The 20,089-nt window shown below is 47.1% G+C and overlaps 1 protein-coding gene across 1 annotated transcript in view; it reads left to right on the top strand.

The window, feature by feature from the left end:
• Positions 1-20,089, top strand: part of LOC116661015 (transmembrane protein 132B-like) — a 221,307-nt gene that overhangs the window by 138,477 nt on the left and 62,741 nt on the right. Inside the window, exon 3 of the mRNA XM_032472234.1 lies at positions 10,524-10,670. Within this exon, the coding sequence (XP_032328125.1) occupies positions 10,524-10,670 (147 nt within the window). The remainder of the gene's footprint in view (positions 1-10,523; positions 10,671-20,089) is intronic.

Here is a 20,089-nt window from a genome sequence, read left to right as displayed (position 1 = left end):
CTGAAAAATCAGATGCCTGCCATGTTTTTCAGTGGGGGGATCATCGGCATTTGGAGTGAAGCAGGACTGTTCTGTGCACGGCAGGGCTTTGAGCATCCCCGAACCTAATCCTTTTAATGCCGGCAGTGTCCCCTGTGTCCTCTCACTGGCAACCCCAGACACCCCTGCTTGTTTCCACATGCCTTCTAGGGGGTGCTGTTGCACTGACTGAGATCCTACTGGTCTACCAGACTGGTACCATAAATAACCAAAAAATACTGGCTATGGAAAAAGAGTTGACATAGGAAACCAATACAGCTCGCTTAGAGTAGGGGAGACCCAGTGGGGGTTGTGGGGTAAACTTGCTCTGCTAGACGGCGTGTGGACGGCGCTGTGATTTGAGATTGGCCAAGTGTCTACGGGGTCAGGGCAGAAACGACTGCATCACAGAAGTCATCAGCCTCATCCAGGTGCGAGAGAAGTGGGGACCTCACGGGCTGAATGGAGCTCCCTGCAGGGAGGAGCCTGCTGGCATTTCCACGCTCGGAGCCCCTGGGCCAGAGCGGAGCAGAAATGTCCAGGTGTGCAGGGGAATCAGCCACGCAGCTCATTCTTATCTCTGGTCCTCCCTCGCTTTGAGGGGCCCTGTGGTTCTGCAAATCGACTTAGCTGCTATCTGGCTGTCTCCCGGGAGCTGATAACAAACCAACCAACCGAACAACGCAATCAAGGCACCTGTTGTGGTAGAAACACTGAGCTAATTCAAACCATTCTTTTGCTCGGGTAAGATGTTAACGTTTGAATTTGTCAGAAGCTATATGCAGAGTGTGCTTAACGTCTGACTCTCTTAGGTAAGAGATTACGTTGAACAGAGATCGTTACACAGGGATCGGCATGTGTTGCTTTGGGGGATTTTTCTCGCTCACACGAAGATCCCTCTTCTCAGGGCTCAAATCCACGCCCTCCAACCCTCCACTCTGATGGAGGTGACTTGACTTCCAAATTAAAAGTATCTTTACAGTTTCCCTAAATCGCATCCCAGAAGCGCTCCCGTGCCCTGGGCTGGGCTTATCTCAGAAAGCGAGTCGAGCACCAGGTTTCCCCAGCATCCTTCTCCTTGACAGCCTGTGATTGTCTGAAGTGTGTCCCAAGCTCTGTCCTCCAGACAGTGTTCTGGGGACCACCTGCACTGGCGTGGCATTCTGTTTAGAAATGCAGCGCGGTGGGTTCTACCCCAGACCTACTGAATCCCGGTCTTTGGAGCTGGGGTCCAGAAGTCTGTAACAAGGTCTTTCCGATGTGCCTAAAAGTCCAAGAAGCTCTCGTCCCTGGGGCTGCAACGCCTGGGCTCCCTCCGCTGCCCTTGGCGGCTTTTGTCTCTCACTGAGCACCTTTCACCCTCAAAGTCTAATATTTGTGGAGCACCCAGAGACGGATGACACTTCAGACAGAGACCTTTTGTTGTCCCAACATTTATTAAGGACATCCCACGTCCCAGGCGTGGCTCTCAGAACCGTGGATAAGGCAGGAAACAAAACATCAGAAAACTCCCGCTCTCCTGGTGCTTACAGGGGAGACAGGCAGTAAACACAGATGTGAAGTGTGGGGGTATTAAACAGGGCTGTGTTTTAGATCAGGTGGCCTGGGAGAGGCTCACAGAGATGACATTTGCCCAAACCTGAAGGAGATGAGGGAGTGAGTCCTGTGGGTGTTAGGGGGGAGCTTTCCAGGCAGAGGGAACAGTGAGAGCAAAGGTTTAGAGGCAGGAAGGCACGTGCTTTTTAAGAAATTATGAGGAAGTCAGCTTCTCTCCAACACAGAATGTTGGTACACGTATATATATTTTATTGAAGTTTAGCTGATTTACAATGTGGTGTTAGTTTCTGCTGTAAAGCAAAGTGATGCAGTTTTGCGTGTACATATATTCTTTTTCAGATTCTTTTCCACTATAGGCTATTACAAGATATTGAATATAGTTCCCTATGCTATACAGTAGGACCTTGTTATTTATCTGTTAATATCTACAACCCCCAAACTCCTAATTTGTCCCTCCCATTTTTTAATTTTTAAATTTATTTTTTCCAGAATGTTAGCATATTTTCACACATGTGAAATGTACATTTTTTTTGTTTTAAAGCATTGCCATTCAGAGCTACAAGAGTGCTGTGGAACCTTTGGCCAATTAAAATTAACCCACTGAAAACGGGAATGTAAAATCCCATAGAAAATAGAAAAAGGAGAGAAACTTGGTGGGGATTTTCGTCTTCCTTGAGAAACGAAATAAAGATAAAACAAAGAAGTTTGGTGTATCTTACAGTAAACGGATTTCAGGCTCAGTAATTCCCACTCTGTGCCACGTGGAGTGGGAACATGCATTGCCTGTTGACGGTTTTGTTGTTTTCCTCCGATTTTATGTAACCGTACGACGTCGCATTTTTCATTCCGCCCTTGACATTGCCGGTAGGATCACAAAAAGCATCAACTTAGCAGACGTATTTACTTCGGGCTTCCCCCGTTTCCCCCAAGTGCTTCCTTCTGCTTTGCTATTCAGACTGCTCTCTTTTCCCTTCCTTGTGAACTGTCAGTAAATACCCCTCGAGGGGTGGTTGGTGGGTCCCTGCTGGATTCTCTTTCCCAGTAGCTTTGCTGGCATATGCCAGTCCTTCAGTATTACAAGATTTGCAATTGCACTTTGCAGTAGATGTGCACTGTGTTTGCCTTGTGTTTATAGCTGACAGTCAGCAGAGCCCGACCCTCCCCCTCCTGCCCCCAAACGGCAGAGATGGGGGCTGGGGATAGGTGCCCCGTCATCCACGGGTCACATGAGAGTGGGGACTGGTCTCCTGAAGGCTCAGTTCATCAACAGTTTCTTATTCTGCCAATGTCTTCTTATGTAATCCCATAACTTTGGAAATATAGACAGCAAATATTTGTACAATGAAGACCCTGCAGAAGTACACATGTGGGTTTTGGGTGAATGTCAGAAAGTGGTCGTTATATAAATGAGCCAGAGATGGTCCCTGTCAATTGGCCCCTTTATTGTTTATTTCTGCGCAGCAGACTGGGACCTGTTAGCTCAAAAGCCTGCCAGAGCCAAACTCGACACATCTAATTGTTTTAAAAATAAAAATATCCCCAATAAACATATTTTTAGCTGTGTGGAGCCTGCCTGCTTTGCATACCCTGGAAAACTGTTCCCAGTGTCTATTGGCTGTAGGCTTTGTAGAAGACCCCAAGCCGCAGCTACCCTTTGGAGCTGTCTGACCTGGAGACTTCCCTCTGTGCTGCTTGGTGACATGTAAGCCCCCTCTCTGAGCCGCCTCTTCCCTGGCTCCCTTGCCCTCCCCACCTCAGGCTCGTGACCCTCGTGTCACACCTTTTGGAAGGTCTGAGGCTCTGAGGGACTCCTGCAACGCGCAAACCTGTCAAAGCCTTGCCCAGTTAAAGCCTGCTGCGTGCTACTGCCACCTGCTGGTCATAACTTTCCCTTGCTCAGCCCCCACATCCCTCAAGCTCATTACAGTGCTGAGACCATTAATTGCTGTCACATACTTTTAGATTATTGTAGCTTTTAAGTAACAAGTGTTAAGAATATCACCAACTCCAAAAATATTTCTCTAAAACAAACTTAATGAATATTCAAGACATGGATTTTTCTAGGCTTAAATTGTTCTAGCAAATAGATTCTAAAATTGGGAAGGATTTGGACTGAGAACTGGAATTTAGGAACAATTTTATAACTCATATGTAGGAGAGAGGCAGACCCTCAGTAACTTGGCTTTAGGCTTGTTCTTGATACCTAGCACTCGTTTCTTCTGTTGTAACTTGAGTTTCCTTTTGGGAGCCACACCATGCCAACCTCTCCCTTGTGGTTCAGACAGGATTAACTTCGCTCTTAGTGTAGAATGATCATTGACTGGCTAAACCAGTGAACGTTGTCCTTCCACCCACTAGGCCACAGTTACAGATTCCAAGGTTGAATACTCAATCGAATTCAACCAGTGAAAACCTGGATCCTGGATTTTGTTCTGAGGGAGAGAATCTTGCATTTCCTTTGTGGATGAGGATGTGAGATCCGGAGCTGTTGCAGCCACACTGTGACCACAAGAAGAGAGCCTGTTGGTACACAAAACCCACATAAGTGAGCGCTGAACAGTCAGGTGCCTAGAGAACTGGGGACGTCATTTGAATTTCTGTGGAGAGCTACTTCTAAAGCTGGCCCCACTTCTGGACATTTAAAGAGACATGAACCAGAATTGGATTGTTTCTTTGGTCAGCTACAATCACAGAAGAGTTCTGAGAATGTCAGGTGTACACTGATGTCCTTTGAACCCAAAAGGCTGAAGGTTGGATATTCTCTAGGATAACCTTTATGAAAAAAATGAATTTACTACAGCAAATGGAAACTTTGTCCTGTTTTGGGACATGAGAGGAATTTCCTGCCAAAGAACAGGAGTAGGATCAGGGAACTCATATCTGAGGGGGAGGTGGCTGGGGTGCTGATGGAGACTTAGAGCAATTCCAAAGGACATCTCAGGGAGGGGGCTTGACGCCTGAGTATATGATCTCTCGAGAGTATGTGGTGGTTCATTGTGAGAAAAATAACAATATCTAACACTGTCTTTGTCCCCAGGTGTTCCTCTGAGCGCTTTACATACAGTGGGTCACTTAATCTTCATAGTAACAACACTCTAGTGTTGATATTATCACCCACATTTTGTAGGTGAGGACACTGACTCACAAAAGTTCAGTCATTTATCCAAACTCCCACATCTTGTGAATCATCATCATCATCACTAACTCCACCACCTCCCTGACTTTCATTTCTGGGAGCATCCAGCCCTCCCAGGCAGGTAGGAATGCCCTTCACAGCCAACCAAAAGCAAAGATAATCAGAATGTATTTCTCTTTATTTTATAAATTCATTTTATTAATATGGAAGTATCTGTTTCCCCAGACAACTGAGTTTCTTAATTTCTCCCTTTACTCACGGAAAGGAATGTCATATCACATCATACCACATCATATCACATATCATATATCATATCACACATCATATATCATACCACATATATCATATCACATACCATACTGCATCATATCACATATCATATCACATCATATATCACATCACGCATCATATATCACATCACACATCATATATCATATCACACACATATATCATATATATCACATATCATACACCACATCATATATCACATCACATACCATATATATCACATATCATATCACATCATATATCATATCACATATCATACCACATCCTATTACATATCACATCACACATCATATATCGCACACATATATTATACATATCACGTATCATACACTGTATCATATATCACATCACATACCATATATATCACATATCATATTGCATCACATATCATATCACATCACACATCATATATCATACCACATATATCATATCACATGTCATACCACACACTATATATCATATAATATATATCACACATCATACGCCATATCATATATCACACCACATACCATATATAGAACATGTATCATGTCATATCACACATCACATGTCATATCACTATCATATCATATACCATATATATCACACATATCATATCATATAACACATTATATATCATATATATCACATATCACATCATATAGCACGTATTGTATCATGTCACACATACACAGAGGCAGCAGGTCCTCTGCCTGGCACTTTGTACAGTGTAATCTCTCTGCCCAGACAGCAGTGTAATGAGATGCCCTCTATGTTCATTTCCTAGGGCTGAACAACAAATGATCACAAACCAGGTGGCTTGAGACAACAGAAATGCTTTCTCTCACAGTTTAGGAGGCTGGAAGTTCAAAATCAAGGTGACCACAGGGTGGGCTCCTTCTGGAGGTTCTGAGGGAGTCTCCATTCCATGCCTGTCTCTGGGATTCCGGTGGTGGCCGGCCGTCCTCAGTGTTCCCTGGCTTGTGGACAGATCACTCCAGTCTCTCCCTGTCTTCACACGGCCCTCTGTCCTGTGTCTCTGTGTCTGCTCCTTTCCTCTCTCTTATAAAGACACCGCTCGTGGGTTCAAGCCCATCGTAACTCCGGGATGATCTCATCTTGAGCTCTTTACTCACATCAGTGAAGACTCAGTTTCCAGATCGGGTCACATTCTGAAGTTCCGGGAGGACATGAATGTTTAGGGGACACTATTCAGCCCGCTCCAGCCTCTCTTACTTTTCCCTCTCTAGAGAGAGGAGGAGCCTCAGCGTGGCAGACAGAGTGAGCGGCGGGGCCGGGGCCCCGGCCTGCGCAGCCCGGCGTGAACGCCAGCTCTTGCGCCCCAGGGGCGGCGGCCAGGGGGGCAGACACGCTCCTGCCTCCACAGCAGAACCGACTTCCGATCTTGGTCCTGTTCCGTAATCTCTTGGTGCCACAGACTTTCATTTGTAAACCTGAAATAACAATGCCCACTCGTAGTGTTTCTTAGGGGGTGAAATGTGTTCAGACATTTCAGGAAATCTTAATTATTTTAATTCCACAACGTCTCTGGGCAGCGCCGGGGCACCTGCAGCTCCTGGCATCGTGCCACTGTCGGTACCCGGACAGGAGGACGGAATCATCAGGGCGTCACCGGTGTCGTCCATGGGTGGTTGTGATGTCAAAGCTGTGGTCATTCTTGCTTTTGAGCGATCGTTGGTTCGGTTTCCTTGTGAGCATTCTCCGTGCTGTGGGTTGTCCGGTTACCTCTAACGTTAGTTACCATGCTTTGCTAAACATGTTGGCTGGTGAATTTCCAATAACCAGACAGTGCGTATCATTTGGATGCTGTCTCGAGAAGTTGGCAGCATTTAGAAAAGCATTCCTGGTGTCTTGGGGCCACCAATCCCATCTGAGTAAAGCCCTGGGAGGCCACCCTGTTCTGCCCCCTGCCTCCGTGCGAACTCAGTGAGTTCACTCAGGTGAAGCAGACCCGTCGCACAGTCTGCAGGCGCTGGTCTGACCACACTGGGGGCTAAAATATTGAAAAATGTTGACATCTGCTGTGGTCACTGTCCCACGTCTGCTTCCTGCTGTCCCCTGGGACCGTGTGGATCTCTTTAGGACCAGCAGGCACAGTGTCGTCAGTGAGCACGGTGGGTTCCGTCCCTGCTATGAAACGCTTTGTGAAACACTTTGCCTGTCACCCCGTGGCTGGGCGTTCCGCTGCTCAAACTTGCAGGGAGAGCGTGCCTGTCACGGCCTCGGTCGGGGTAAACAGAAGACGGTCAAGGAGGACAGTGCGGAGGCACCGCATTGAACCACATGAGTCAGCTTGGAGATGCTGCTTTAAGTTCCTGCTGACAAGGGGACCTGTGCCTTGTTTCTGGATCAGAATGAAAGAAATGATAATAAACAAACAAACAAAAACCTCGAAGGGATCGTCAGTGGCCACAGTGTACTAGTACCTCCAGGACTGAAGAGTAGGGCCCAGTGACAAAGCTGAAAAATGCAAGATATTAGTCATCAGACTTAGCCACTGAGGCATTTGTCAGGCGGTAACGGTGCACGTGTGGGTCTGGAAAGAAATTCTCTGCAGGGAATTCTCTGCGTGGGGTGGAGCGGGAGGGGAGGGGAGCGTGGGTGGGTCCCAGTTGGATCATCTGGGACGTTGAGAACAACAGTGATCATCCTGACCGTGATCATCCTGACCGTGGGGCTGCTTGGTGACAGCTCTGTGAGCTCTGTGTGTGTGTGTGTGTGTGTGTAAGAGCGTACTATGCTGTTAAAACAGCAAGTACCAGTAGAAACAAGGAAGTGCTCCGGACAGTGGGAAGACTCGACTTCTTGAGACACCAGTTCTGGAACATTCTGTCCAGTTGCCCCTTTGGCAGCAAGATGGCATGGCTGGGAGTAGGGACAGAACAGGCTGCCTCTATTCAGGGCTCCCGTACATTATTAATTCCCGGAACAGTGCTTTGAAGAGGTAGCGAAGGCATCACCGGAATTCCAGGCAGAATGACCCAGTTGGGACAAAGAACAGCACCTGAGTGTCCGGAGGGAACTGCCCGGTGCGCGAGCGAGTAGGTGCAAAGCTTAGCGCCGTGTCAAGACGGAACCCAGGAAGCAGAGCATTTCTTTTCACTTAATTAGGTATGCAAGTGTTTGAGTCCCGCAACTCCACCCCAGGACTCCTCACGGTAGGCGGCAAACTCAAGAGCTTTAGGACAACTCTGAGTCTGGAATACTCTCTCCTCCTGCTTGAAATTTCACCTTTAGAGGTTCCCTTCCATGGGTCTCTTTTTGATTTTGATCAATCCTTCTTTTTTTTAAAGTTTCAATCACTCCTGGGAGACGCCATTTACCTGTTTATTATTCTTTTTTTAATTGAGGTAAAGTTCACATAACATAAAATTCACCGTTTTTCTACATGAACAATTCAGTGCCAGGCCTCACAGTGCTGTGCAGACGCCACCTCTATCCAGTTCCAGGACATTTTACCAGCCCCACCCCGAGGACACCCCATACCTGCTGGTTAAGCAGCCACTCCCCATGCTGCAACTCCCAGCTCCTGGCAAGCACTGATCTGCTTTCTGTCTCCGTGGACTTACCTCTTCTGGATATTTTGTGTAAGTGGAATCATACAATATATGGCCTTTTGTGTCTGGCTTCTTTGACTTAGAGTGATTTTTTTTGAGGTTCGTCCACATTAGGACAGGTGTCAGCACTTCACTCCTTTTTACGGCTGGAAAGGATATGTGTCTCCCCCATTTAATTTATCCATCCATCAATGATGGCACTTGGGTTGTTTCTACCTTTTGGCTATTGTGAACAATGCTGCCATGAGATGCATGCACAAGGGTTTGTCTGAGTATCTGTTTTCAATTTTTTGGGGTCTATACGTCCAAGTGGAATTACTGAGTTGAATAGTCATTTTATGTTTAACTTTCGGAGCATCTGCCAAGCTGTTTTCCACAGCGGTCGCACCATTTTACATTCCCCACAGCAGTGCACAGAGATTCCGGTTTCTCCACAGCCTTGTCAACATTTATTATCTTCCCCTGTTTGATGATAGCCATCCTCGTGGGTACAGAGTGGTATGTGGCTTTGATTTGCATTTCCCTGTTGACTAATGATGCTGTATTTCTTTTTATGTTCTTGTTGGCCATGTGTATATTCTTTGGAGAAATGTCTAGTCAAGCTCTTTCGTCTATTTGCAAATTGATTTATTTGGGTTTTTTTTTGTTGTTGAGTTGCAAGAGCTCTTTATATATGCCGGCTACTAGACCCTTATCAGAGAGATGATTTTTAGATGTAGTCCCCCTTTCTGTGGGTTGTCCTTTCTCTTTCATTCATACGCTTTGACTGCATCTTAGGTCCTGCTGTTATGTGTGGATTGGATTAATATCTTAGAGGGAAACTTTGCGTCCCAGTTCTTGGTGGCGGCAGAATGTTTGTCTTGATGGGTGTGTCTTGGCTGATGCTCCTCTACTCCTGTACTTTTCCTGTATATTTTCCTGCATTGTGGCGTTCCTTTTGACTTATCTGTGGAACAGGGTGCCCAGAGCCTCACGGGACATTTCTCGTTAGCCCACAGGCCTCCAGGAAGCAGAGAGGCTGCCAGGCACCTTCATAGCCAAGCGTGTGCTGACCCTCTGCTTCATTAGTTCATGCACCGGGAAGTCTGAGCATGCGATTTTGGTATTTCTTACCTTGGTTAGGGACAGCAAGCAGCTGGGCTTCTCACGGCCCTGCCTCCCTCCTGATTGCTCTCCGGACATGTCTGCAGCATCAGGGCAAGTCCCTAGGCCGTTGTCTGAGAACCTGGATGCTGCCGGTGCAGCCCCCGTGGTTACGGAGAAGATGGATTCCGGTTAGCACACAGTGAGGACGCTTTAGGAGCAGGGAAGAAATGGAAGACGACCCAGCCTGTGAACTGTCCTTGGCCTTTTCCCTGTGGCTGAAGCACCTGGGATCTTGGATTCTCCCCTGGGGAACTGAGTCTGCACGCGTTGCACCAGGCGGAGGGCGCTTGCCCGCTTTATCCTGCCCGAACGCTGTGTGGTTTCCTCTTCTCCTGAGGACTGCATGGCCCCCCAGCTTCCTCCCCACAGTATGGGGTCAGGGTCCCCTGGACGGTGCCACCCCCTGGGCTTGGGCAGCCCCTGCGGCCTCTCGCCCCCGCCCCCGCCCCCTCGTGGGGACCCTCCCCCACCCCCGGGGAAGCACCTGCCCGGCAGCTCCCATCCATCCACTCCTGCCAGACACACGTGTCTCATCTCCATCCCACGGGAGCCCCTGAAGCAGAAAGCAACCTGGTTCCCAACAGCCCGATGAAACAGAAAATGAACACGTGTGGCAAAGCACCGGGGCTCCAACGTCGGGGCCCTTGTGAAAGTAACAGGACACTTAAGTTTTCAAAGGAAAGCCGTTCCTGCCCCTCCTCCCTGTGTCCCCCCGGGGGCAGGGGAGCTCTGCCCTGGCTCCATAGTGTGACTACCTGTTTTAAACTAAGACGGTCATATAAATGTTTATATATCTCTATATATCTTTTCCTACCCCACAGAATTAAGGCGGCTGCCGGCGTGACAATAACGGCGGTGCGAGTCAGCAGCGAAGGGCAGTGGGCCGTCCAGGAGGACATAGACAACGACAGCGCGCAGACCACGGCCGCCCTCACCTGCGTGGGCCACCGCCCCGACACGCAGAGCAGGTAAGCGCCCCGGGCCTCGGGGACCTCGGCGGCGCGCGCGCGCGCGTGTGTGTGTGGCGGCTGCAGACGCGGGTAACGCAGTGACGTGCGTATAAATCAGGCGACGTCTCTGTGTTTGATGGGCAACGTGTCCCTCTCAGCGCATCAGCGCAGCTCGGTCCGGCAGCTCCTAAACGGCCCCACCGGCGGGCCGCGCTGCGCCGCGCCGCGCCGCGAGGTGCTCCTCCTTCGTGCTCTTCACACCGCAGCGGCCGAATCGGGCTGGCAGTCTCAGGAATCACCTGCGCTCGCGTCTGCCGCGGTGCCGGGTTGGATACCCGTGTTGTCAAAATGTATTATTATTATTGTTGTTGCTACTGTTTGCAGCGAGGAACTGAAGAATGAAACGGGGAACATAGAAGTGATTTAAGAGGCAAGGGGGAAATGCACTTTTTTTTTTTTTTTTTTTTAATGAGCAAACTGAAGGTAATTGTCTCTGAGTGCTTAGAGGCAGTCATTTTGCAGACACCACCCCTGGGTATTGGCATATGGGGCTCAGAGTGTTCGGTTGGGTGAACTTGACATTGCTGGCAGGTCTCTTGTCTCCTCCAGCTCAGATACCCACCTCAGGTCTTAGGGGGCTGAGCTCTCCTGGGGAGGAGAGGGAGGCCGTTGCTAATAATCTTGCATCCGGACGCCCGATGGGCAGGATGAGCTCTCACCCCAGTTGTGCCCCTTACAACCTCCTTTCCGTTTGGTGAAGCACCTGTTTTCCGTGGGGTTGCTTTAGCGGTTGGGTGAGCAACTCCCCGCTTCAGAACCACCAGCGGCTCCCACGTGAGCCAGGGCGAGACCCCAGCCCCTCACCTTGGCATCCGAGCCCCTTACTTTTCACCTTCTATTGTCACAATTGTGTCACCATCTTCTCTTGCAGGGAGACTCTTTGAGGTCCCCGGTGTTGGGCACTGAAAGGGTGCTCTGTGAATGAAGGAGGGGCGGGTGGGCGAGTAGGGGCAGGAGATACAGGGACGCTGGGCAGGGCAGGCCTTTTCCAGTGGCATTTCCAGCGGCATTCTAGGCTGAGTGCCGTCTCTACTTGGCTGACCCCAGCCAACCTCAGCTGAACTCTGTCCTGCCTGCTTTGGAAGATCTTTTTCAAAGGGAAAGAGTGACTCAGGTTGAGTGATCAAAAAGCCTTCTATTAGGAATGTTGATCAGGTGGCCTGGGTCCCTCTCCCTCCAAACTCAACATTCTGGTCATCGTCCTTTACACCCCTTGACAGAGCTTTTAGTCCACGACCTCCCGTGACCCATGGTTTTCCTGGGCATCCGTATCTGTTGGCTCAACACTCCCGTATCCTGAGCTGTTGATGCGTGGAGAGAGCCTAGGACTTTTATATTTGCTTGGTTGTAAGTAGTAGAATGCCCCCTAGAGGTGGCTGCTGTGAAAGGGTTTTGTCGTCTCACATGACAAGAAATTTGGAGGTAGCTGGTTGCTCAATCCACCAGCACCGTTGTATCACCCAGGTTGTTCTGTCTTTCTACTCCGTTGTGCCCAGTTCTCTGGCTGCCACCTCCAGCTTGCTTCCTCATGGTTGCAAGATGGCTGCAGCAGCTCCAGGCATCACAGACTTATCTGGTTGTATACAAAGACCACAAAGACTGGAAGGGCGGGGAGCTTCTCCTCGTGTATCTCTTTTTACCAGGGGAGAGGACCTTTCCAGCTGGAAAGAAGACTTTCCCTGGAAGTCGTCCCCTTAGATCTCCTCGGTAAGTGGTGGGTTCCGTGCCTTTGTTGGAGAAGCAGGGTAGTCTGGGACAGTGAATATCTGGTGTTGTTTTCATGCTTTGTACTGGGAGGTGGTCTTTGTGGCCAGGGAAGAAGCGTGGGAGAATGGCGGTCAGCAAGCAGTGTCTGCCACACCCCTCCAAGGTGGGACCTGTTGAGGGTTTTGTCTGTTTTTTTTTTATATTGAGTTATAGTCAGTTTACAATGTGTCCAATTCCAGTGTAGAGCACCATTTTTCAGTTATCCAGGAACACACTTAAATGCATCGTTACATTCTTTTCTGCTGTAAGAGAGGGTTGTATCTTGATCTCTGTTTTGACCCCACTGGCAGACTTCCTCTTGGTTCCTGGTGTGTTTGTCCAGTAGGCTTTGTTCAACGGATGCCCTTAGGTACTGCATGAATGAAGCCCAAGCAGAAAGGGCCCCTAGGCTCCTCGTCCCAGTGGGACACCCTGACTTCCACCCTCAGAAATCACTGTCTGTGTCTCTCTAAGGTGTGCAGTGTACACATGCGAAATTGATTTGTTGAAATAACGCGTAATCCAGTGGTGATGTTTTAAACTGAAGGAAAAATGCAGGCTATGGTTATCACTTTGGGTTTTTTTCGTGTTTTATATTTTATTTTTAATTAAGGTATAGTCGGTTTACAATGTTGTGTCAATTTCTAGTGTTTCAGTCATATATATACACATATTTCTTTTCATATTCTTTTTCAGTGTAGGTTCCTGCAAGATATTGAGTAGAGTTCCCTGCATTATACAGTAGAAACTTGCTGTTTATCTATTTTATATATAGTAGTATCTGCAAATCACTTTTGGTTCTGCACAATTTTGCATTCTCTCTAGAAGAGAGAAAAACAGGCTACAAGAGAAAAAGTAGTCACGCAACCAGAATGGCAGAATCACGAGCCACTCTCACATTCCCACGTCCTCGTCTCCTCTCGCTTCACGTCTGACCTCCCCGGGCGGAAGGGGGCCGGGGACTGTGGCTTTGCCATGACAGTTTATGCTTATCTAATATCCCTCTAAAATCCATTCGGTAATCTAAATAAGTAATTGCTTCTTTTTATACTTCTTTTGTTGAATTGTGAGCTCAAATGAGGTGTTAAATACAAGCTCATGGACCGTGTTTGCCCGGCTAACAAAGAGACTCTATGAATCTGTCCCTAACAGAACATCCTGCCAAATGCTGTAATCTCTGAATTGTGACAACCTTGGGCGGAATAGGGTTTTTGATAGAATAGAACGTACAAACTGCCTGAAGTTCTGTGATAAGAATTAAAAATGTGTCGCACGGGAAGACCGAATGGGCTCGCTTAGGAAAGCAGTAAAGGTCTTAGTTTGAAATATCTTAACGTGCACTCATTGTCAGGGAATGTGAGTCATGAAGATGGAGACCACTAGATAAAGAGCTGTGTGGCCAGAAGAGGGAAGAGAGCAGAAAAAGAAACAAATCTGAAAGTGTTTCAGAACGGACCACGCGGAGCCGAAGAAGGTGAAAGCTGGGCGGTGGGGAAACCGCGTGCAACCAGCGCGCTTGCGATGCGGTTGGTCCTTCCACGGCTTCTGTCTGGCTGCAGGGACCAAACCTCGGAGGAAAGAAGCTGCAACTTTTTGTGTGGTCAGAAACCGCAGTGCAAAGCTCGTTCTCAACTGAAAGTTGGAACAGAAACTGAGAACGGCTTGGAGGTGCACCAGGGAAGGAGGAGCTGGTGCTTCTCCACAGGATGGAAAAGCAAAACCCTGAAATAGACTGCTGTATGTGTGTGTTTACTGAAGTCTAGTCGGTTTACAATGTTGTGTCAATGTCTGCTGGGCAGCACAGTGATTCAGGCATACGTATACATACATGTATTCCTTTCCAGAGTCTTTTTCATTACAGGTCACTGCAAGATATTGAATATGGTTCCCTGTGTTAGACAGTGGAAACTTGTTGCTTATCTATTTTATATATAGTAGTTAGTATTTGCAAATCTCAAACTCCCAATTTATCCCTTCCCACCTCCTTTCTCTTCTGGTAACTGTAAGTCTGTTTTCTACGTCTGTGAGTCTGTTTCTGTTTTGTAAGTAAGTTCATTTGTGTCATTTTTTTTTAAGAGTCTACAGATAAGTGATGTCATATGGTATTTTTCTTTCTCTGCCTGGCTGACTTCACTTAGAATGACTTTCTCCAGGTCCATCCATGTTGCTGCAGATGGCATTATTTTATTCTTTTTTATGGCTGAGTGGTATAGAATAGATTTCTGGACAGGAGTAGGCACACGCCACACGATGGTAACCCAGTCGAAGGTGAAATCAAGATCTAAGCTGAATGTTTACAGTGACGTGTTGCCCTCATTGAAAACCTGGATGCAGTGTTTCAGGAGTTTTTCCCTGCCTGCTCTAATCCAGAAATCATTATAACCAGTTGAGCAGAAGAAGGGATCACCATTTTAACTAACCGGATGAACTCACTGCTTTTTGCGAAATGTAACAGTTGAGCATTGAGCATCGGAAAAGCCGCGCCCACAGCACTGGGAGGCCCCCAAGCACGTGGAAATTGGCGCTGTAGAGCGCTGAGTGGTGGCCCCTCAAAAGATGTGCCTACATCTGGATCCTGGAATTTGTGCATGTGTCCTTCCTTATTTGGAAAAGAGAGTCTTTACAGAGGTAAGATCATCCTGGATTATGTGGGCAGACCCTCAGCCCGATGCCGTGTCCTCATGAGACAGACACACGGAGGAGCAGCCATGTGACGATGGAGGGGTGTGGCCACAGCCTGGGAGACCGCCGAGCGCCTAGATCCCCCAGAGGCTGGAAAAGGCAACGAACAGACCCTCCCCTGGAGGCCCTGCTGACACCCTGATTTTGGAGCTCTGGCTTCCAGAAGCGTGAGAGAATAAATCTCTGTTGTTTTAGGCCATTACATTTGTGGTAATTTGCCATAGCACCCCCCGGATACGGATACAGCGGCTTCATGCCCGTGCGTCGAATGGGTAGATCAAGGCATCTCAGTCCTGGATGAGTATCTGAATTGCCTGCGAGTCTCTAAAAAGCACGCATTCCATAGACCTTACCCCTAACTGGGTCACAGACGTTGCCTTTAAAAAAAAAAAAACAACAAAAAACCTCCCAGGTGATTTTAATGTGTAGCCAGGGTTGAGAATTCCCAGGATACAAGAATAAATGAAATAATGAATTTAAGCACCGTAAGAAGATAAAGGTGTTTTGTTTGTTCAGACAATTTTAGGATTGGAAAATAAGGGACTTACGATGCCAGATTCTTGGGTTGACAATAGCACCTGCCCCTGCACACCTGGAGACCGGTAAGCGGCACCTGTCACAATAGTTCAAAACCCAGGTTTGATGTATAGAAATGCATCGTGCCCTGGGATTCGTTTGTAATTCTCTCTAGAAAGTGGCAACAGAATTCACCTATCGGAAACGGAGGACCCCCGCCTCTTCCCCTAAAAGGGACCAGACGAGCAGAAGAAAAGGGGGAAAAAAAAGAAATATTAAAAAAAAAAATTTCACCTCTTTCCTGACCAGTGGGAAGTGCTTTGTGCATTTCTGCTGCTGGCCAGTTTCAGCCTAAGTGTAACAGACGGTGTCTTACTTCAAAAGTAGTAGGTTTTTCAGTCGTAGACAATTTAGGAACTACAAGTGAGTGAGATGGAGACGATAAAAGCCATCTCCGAGCCAGTGTCTGGTTCATAGGTAACCATTGTTAATATTTTGATGAGTGTATCTGTATGTATGTGTTCACATGTATATGATGTACACAGATACTTAATTGTTGTCAGTGTTACAATTTGTTTCGCATTGAAAGCTTTTGTTTTCTGTAATAATGTAGAATAAATATGTGGCAACATCTTTGCACATCAGTGGGTATCTAGCCTGAAAAATGATTATCAACCCTTTTGAAAAACTGATAAAAGAGGTGGATTCTCTTCCCCTCAAAATACAAAAATGCACACATAAACCTTTTTTTCCCCAACTGTTTCAAGATTAATGGGGCCTTTCAGTGAACCTGTAATTTTCAACGTAACATTTAAAAGTGGTCTAATATTCCATCAGTATTGTAGAGATATATTCTATTCATTTATCATATTTCATTTTTTTCCTTTTTAGAACATTGCTGCTTGACATTTTTATGATGTTTTATCTTTTTCCCCCTTTTAAACATTTTTTTTTCTTTTTAAACGTTAAATGTCTGTTGGATATTCCTGTAGGTAAGTCTTTAGGAGAGAAAGCTAGCAGTGAATGGGTAGGGTCAAAAGACATGGCCACGTTTTAAGTTTCTGATGCTTTTGTGAAATTTCCCTGCCAGTTTACGCTGCCAGCTCTGTGTGAGGGCGCCCGGCTCTCAATTCCTTTGCCAACACCGGGCATAGCCTTAAAAAGATAATTGGACAGTTGAAATATGGCTGTCTTCTTGTAGGCTTAATTTGCATTGACAGTTTCTGGTGAAATTTAACAATTTTTTTCTGTGTTTGACTGCAAATGCCTTCCCCCATTTTGCTGTCTTTAGTTATTTATTATTACTGTTATATTGTGGCTTTAGTGATGGTGTTGGTCTTATGTTGTCCAGTTGAATCAAGGGCTCCCACCTGGAGGAGGGAGGGTGCGGGAGCGAGCAGCACGCATAAAAGGCTTTGTCAGAGCACCCCACATCCCATCAGCCTGGCCTCTGAGTGCTGCCGGAGAACCGGAGCCAGACACTGGTTCAAGTGGTAGAGGAAGGTGTTATTCAGAAACCACTGCAGGGAGGGAAGAGAGACCTCAGTGTAGACCTGGACTCCACGCCCAGTACAGTAAAGACGGCCGGGGATTCACAGCCAAGGAACAGGGTGGGCGTGGGGTCAGTGGATGGCAAATGGCTACAAGCAGATGTTGAGGGAGCGGGGATTCTGGCGAGACTGACCAAGCCAGAGTCCTGCTGAGGGCCGGCCCGAGTGATCGGACATCGAGCGTGGGCTCGAGGAATTTGATCAGATGTGGAAAGTGATCAGACACCAGGGATGGGCTGGGATTCGTCTACATGGACTTGGCAGACTTGCTTTCACTGGGCTCCGCAGGTGTGGCTAGGACAGGGCCATGGCGGGGAGGAGGGACGGCTCGGAGGAGCCCGACTCACGTGTGGTTGAGGGGAGAGGCTTGGTCCGTGACTGCACGGGGCAGTGCCCACTGCTGGCCTGGCAAAGGCGGAGAGTGTGGGCGGGGGTTAAACCTTGGTCATCTTAAGCCATTTTTTAAAAACTGAAGTATAGTTGAATTACAATATTGTGTTATTGTCAGGTGTACTGCAAAGTGATTCAGAGATATATGTGCGAATATATATTCAGATATGTATGTGTATATGGATGATTTTCCATTATAGGTTATTACAAGATATTGAATATAGTCCCCTGGGCTGTATAGCAGATCTTTGTTGCTCATCTATTTTATATATAGTAGTGTGTAATCTGCTCATCCCATCCTCCCAATTTATCCCTCCCTCCTTCCCCTCCCCCCACCCGGTAGCCATAAGTTTCTTTTCAGTGTCTGTGAATCTGTTTCTGTTTTGCAGTAGAGTCAGTTTGTTACCGACTCAGATCAGAACTAAACTCAGGTTCAGCTGCTCTTGGCTCAAAAGTCAATGTTCGAGAGACAAGTGTTAGTGGAAAAAGAAAGACGCTTTATTTGGGAAGCCAGGGACCTGGGGAGACAGTGGACTGGCCTCCCCCCAGACTGTCTCCCAGTTGCTGATCAGAGGGCAAGGGCTTTTGAAGGGAAGCTTCAGGAGTGTGCAGGCGGGGCTACCTGCAGAGCAGCAGTCAGCTCCGACAGTCGTCTGGAAACTGGTCGTGCGTGGTCTGGGCAGCATCGCCTTGATTGTTTTAAGCTCAGTTCACCTTCAGCTCCAGGGTCAGTTTCTTCCCATTTTCTTAAGGCCAGTTCCTGGAACTGTGCAAAGCATAGATTCAGTCCTGCTCAAGATGGGAGAGGCTTGTGTTGTGGCCACAGTCTGGTCATCATGCAGTTAGCCTTTTTCCTCTGGTGGCGGTTACAGTGTCTGCAGAACAACCCAGGGACGTGCACCAGTTATCCATTGTCCTTCAGGGAGGAACTACCCATCCTGTGACTCTTGTCCTAGCCATTAACTGTGTGAGCCTGCTCTTCTGTGACTCAGGGGCCTGGGAGACTACAGCTTTTCTACAAACAGCAGACAGGGGACGTGGAAAGGCTTCTGTACCCGGGAGGGCCCCTTAGGGTCCTGCTCAGTTTCAATTTGTATTATTTTTTTAGATTCCACATACAAGTGATATCATACAGCATTTGTCTTTCTCTGTCTGACTTACTTCACTAAGTATAAATAATATTCTCTAGGTCTATCCATGTTTTGCAAATGGTAAGATTCCATTCTTTTTTATGGCTGAGTAATATTCCATCACCCCCCCCAACTTCTTAAACTAGTCATTTGTTGATAGTCACTTGGGTTGTTTCCATGTCTTGGCTGCTGTAAAAACTGCTGCTATGAACATTGGGGTGCAGGTGTCTTTTTGAATTAGCATTTTAATTTTTTTCCAACTATATAACCAGAAATGGGGTTGCTGGATAATATGGTTCTATTTCAGTTTTTTAAGGAACCTCCATACTGTTTTCCATGGTGGCTGCACCAATTTACATTCCCACCAGCAGTGTAGGAGGGCTCCCTTTTCTCCACAGCCTCTCCAGCATTTATTATTTGTAGACTTTTTGAGGATGGCCATTCTGACCAGTGTGAGGGGAGACCCCATCATGGTTTTGATCTGCATTTCTCTGATACTTGGTGGTGTTGAGCATCTTTTCACAAGCCTGTTAAGCCACTGAGGTGTGAATTTATTTGTTACCACAGCATGCTGTAGTTTATCCTGACTGATACAGAGTGTTCAAATATACACTTAAAAATAGAGACTTCTTCTTTTTTTTTTTTTATAACAGTTTCAGGTTTACAGAAGAATTGAGTGGAAATTATAGGGAATTCTCATATTACTCCCAGGCATACAATTTCCCCATTATTAATATCTGCCCTTATTAGCATGGCACATTTGTTACAATTAATGAGCCAACATTAAGGATGCATTCTTATTAACTAATATACATTAGGGGGTCCCTGTTTGTGTTGTACATTCTCTGGGTTTGGATGAATGTCTAGTGACAAGTACCCACCATTCCTGTATCATACAGAATAGTTTCACTGCCCTAAAAATCCTTTCTGCTCCATCTGTTCACCCCTCCCTCCCTCCCGCTGCCAAAACCCCTGGTATCCACTGATCTTTTTAATTATCTTTATAGTTTTGAATGTCACAGAGTTGGAATCATAGGGTATCTAGCCTTTTCAGATTGGCTGCTTTCACTTGGTAATACACATTTAAGTTTCCTCCGTGTCTTTTCATGGCTTGATAGTTCATTTCTTAGCATTGAGTGATACTCCCTTGTCTGGATGAACCACTACTTATTTACCACTCACTCACTGAAGGACGTCTTGATTGCTTCCAAGTTTTGGCATTTGTGAATAAAGCTGCCATAAACATCTGTGTGCGTACTTTTTTTTGTATGTGTGTGTGGGCATAAATTTTCAACTCCTTTGAGTAAACACCAAGGAGGGCGCAATTGCCGGATCTTCTGGTAAGAGTTTGTTTAGTTTTGCG

The sequence above is a fragment of the Camelus ferus genome, chromosome 32 (assembly GCF_009834535.1).
Source record: "Camelus ferus isolate YT-003-E chromosome 32, BCGSAC_Cfer_1.0, whole genome shotgun sequence".
Taxonomy (NCBI): Eukaryota; Metazoa; Chordata; class Mammalia; order Artiodactyla; family Camelidae; genus Camelus; species Camelus ferus.
The sequence above is the reverse complement of the archived record's forward strand: the minus strand, read 5'-3'. Positions and strand labels throughout refer to the sequence as shown.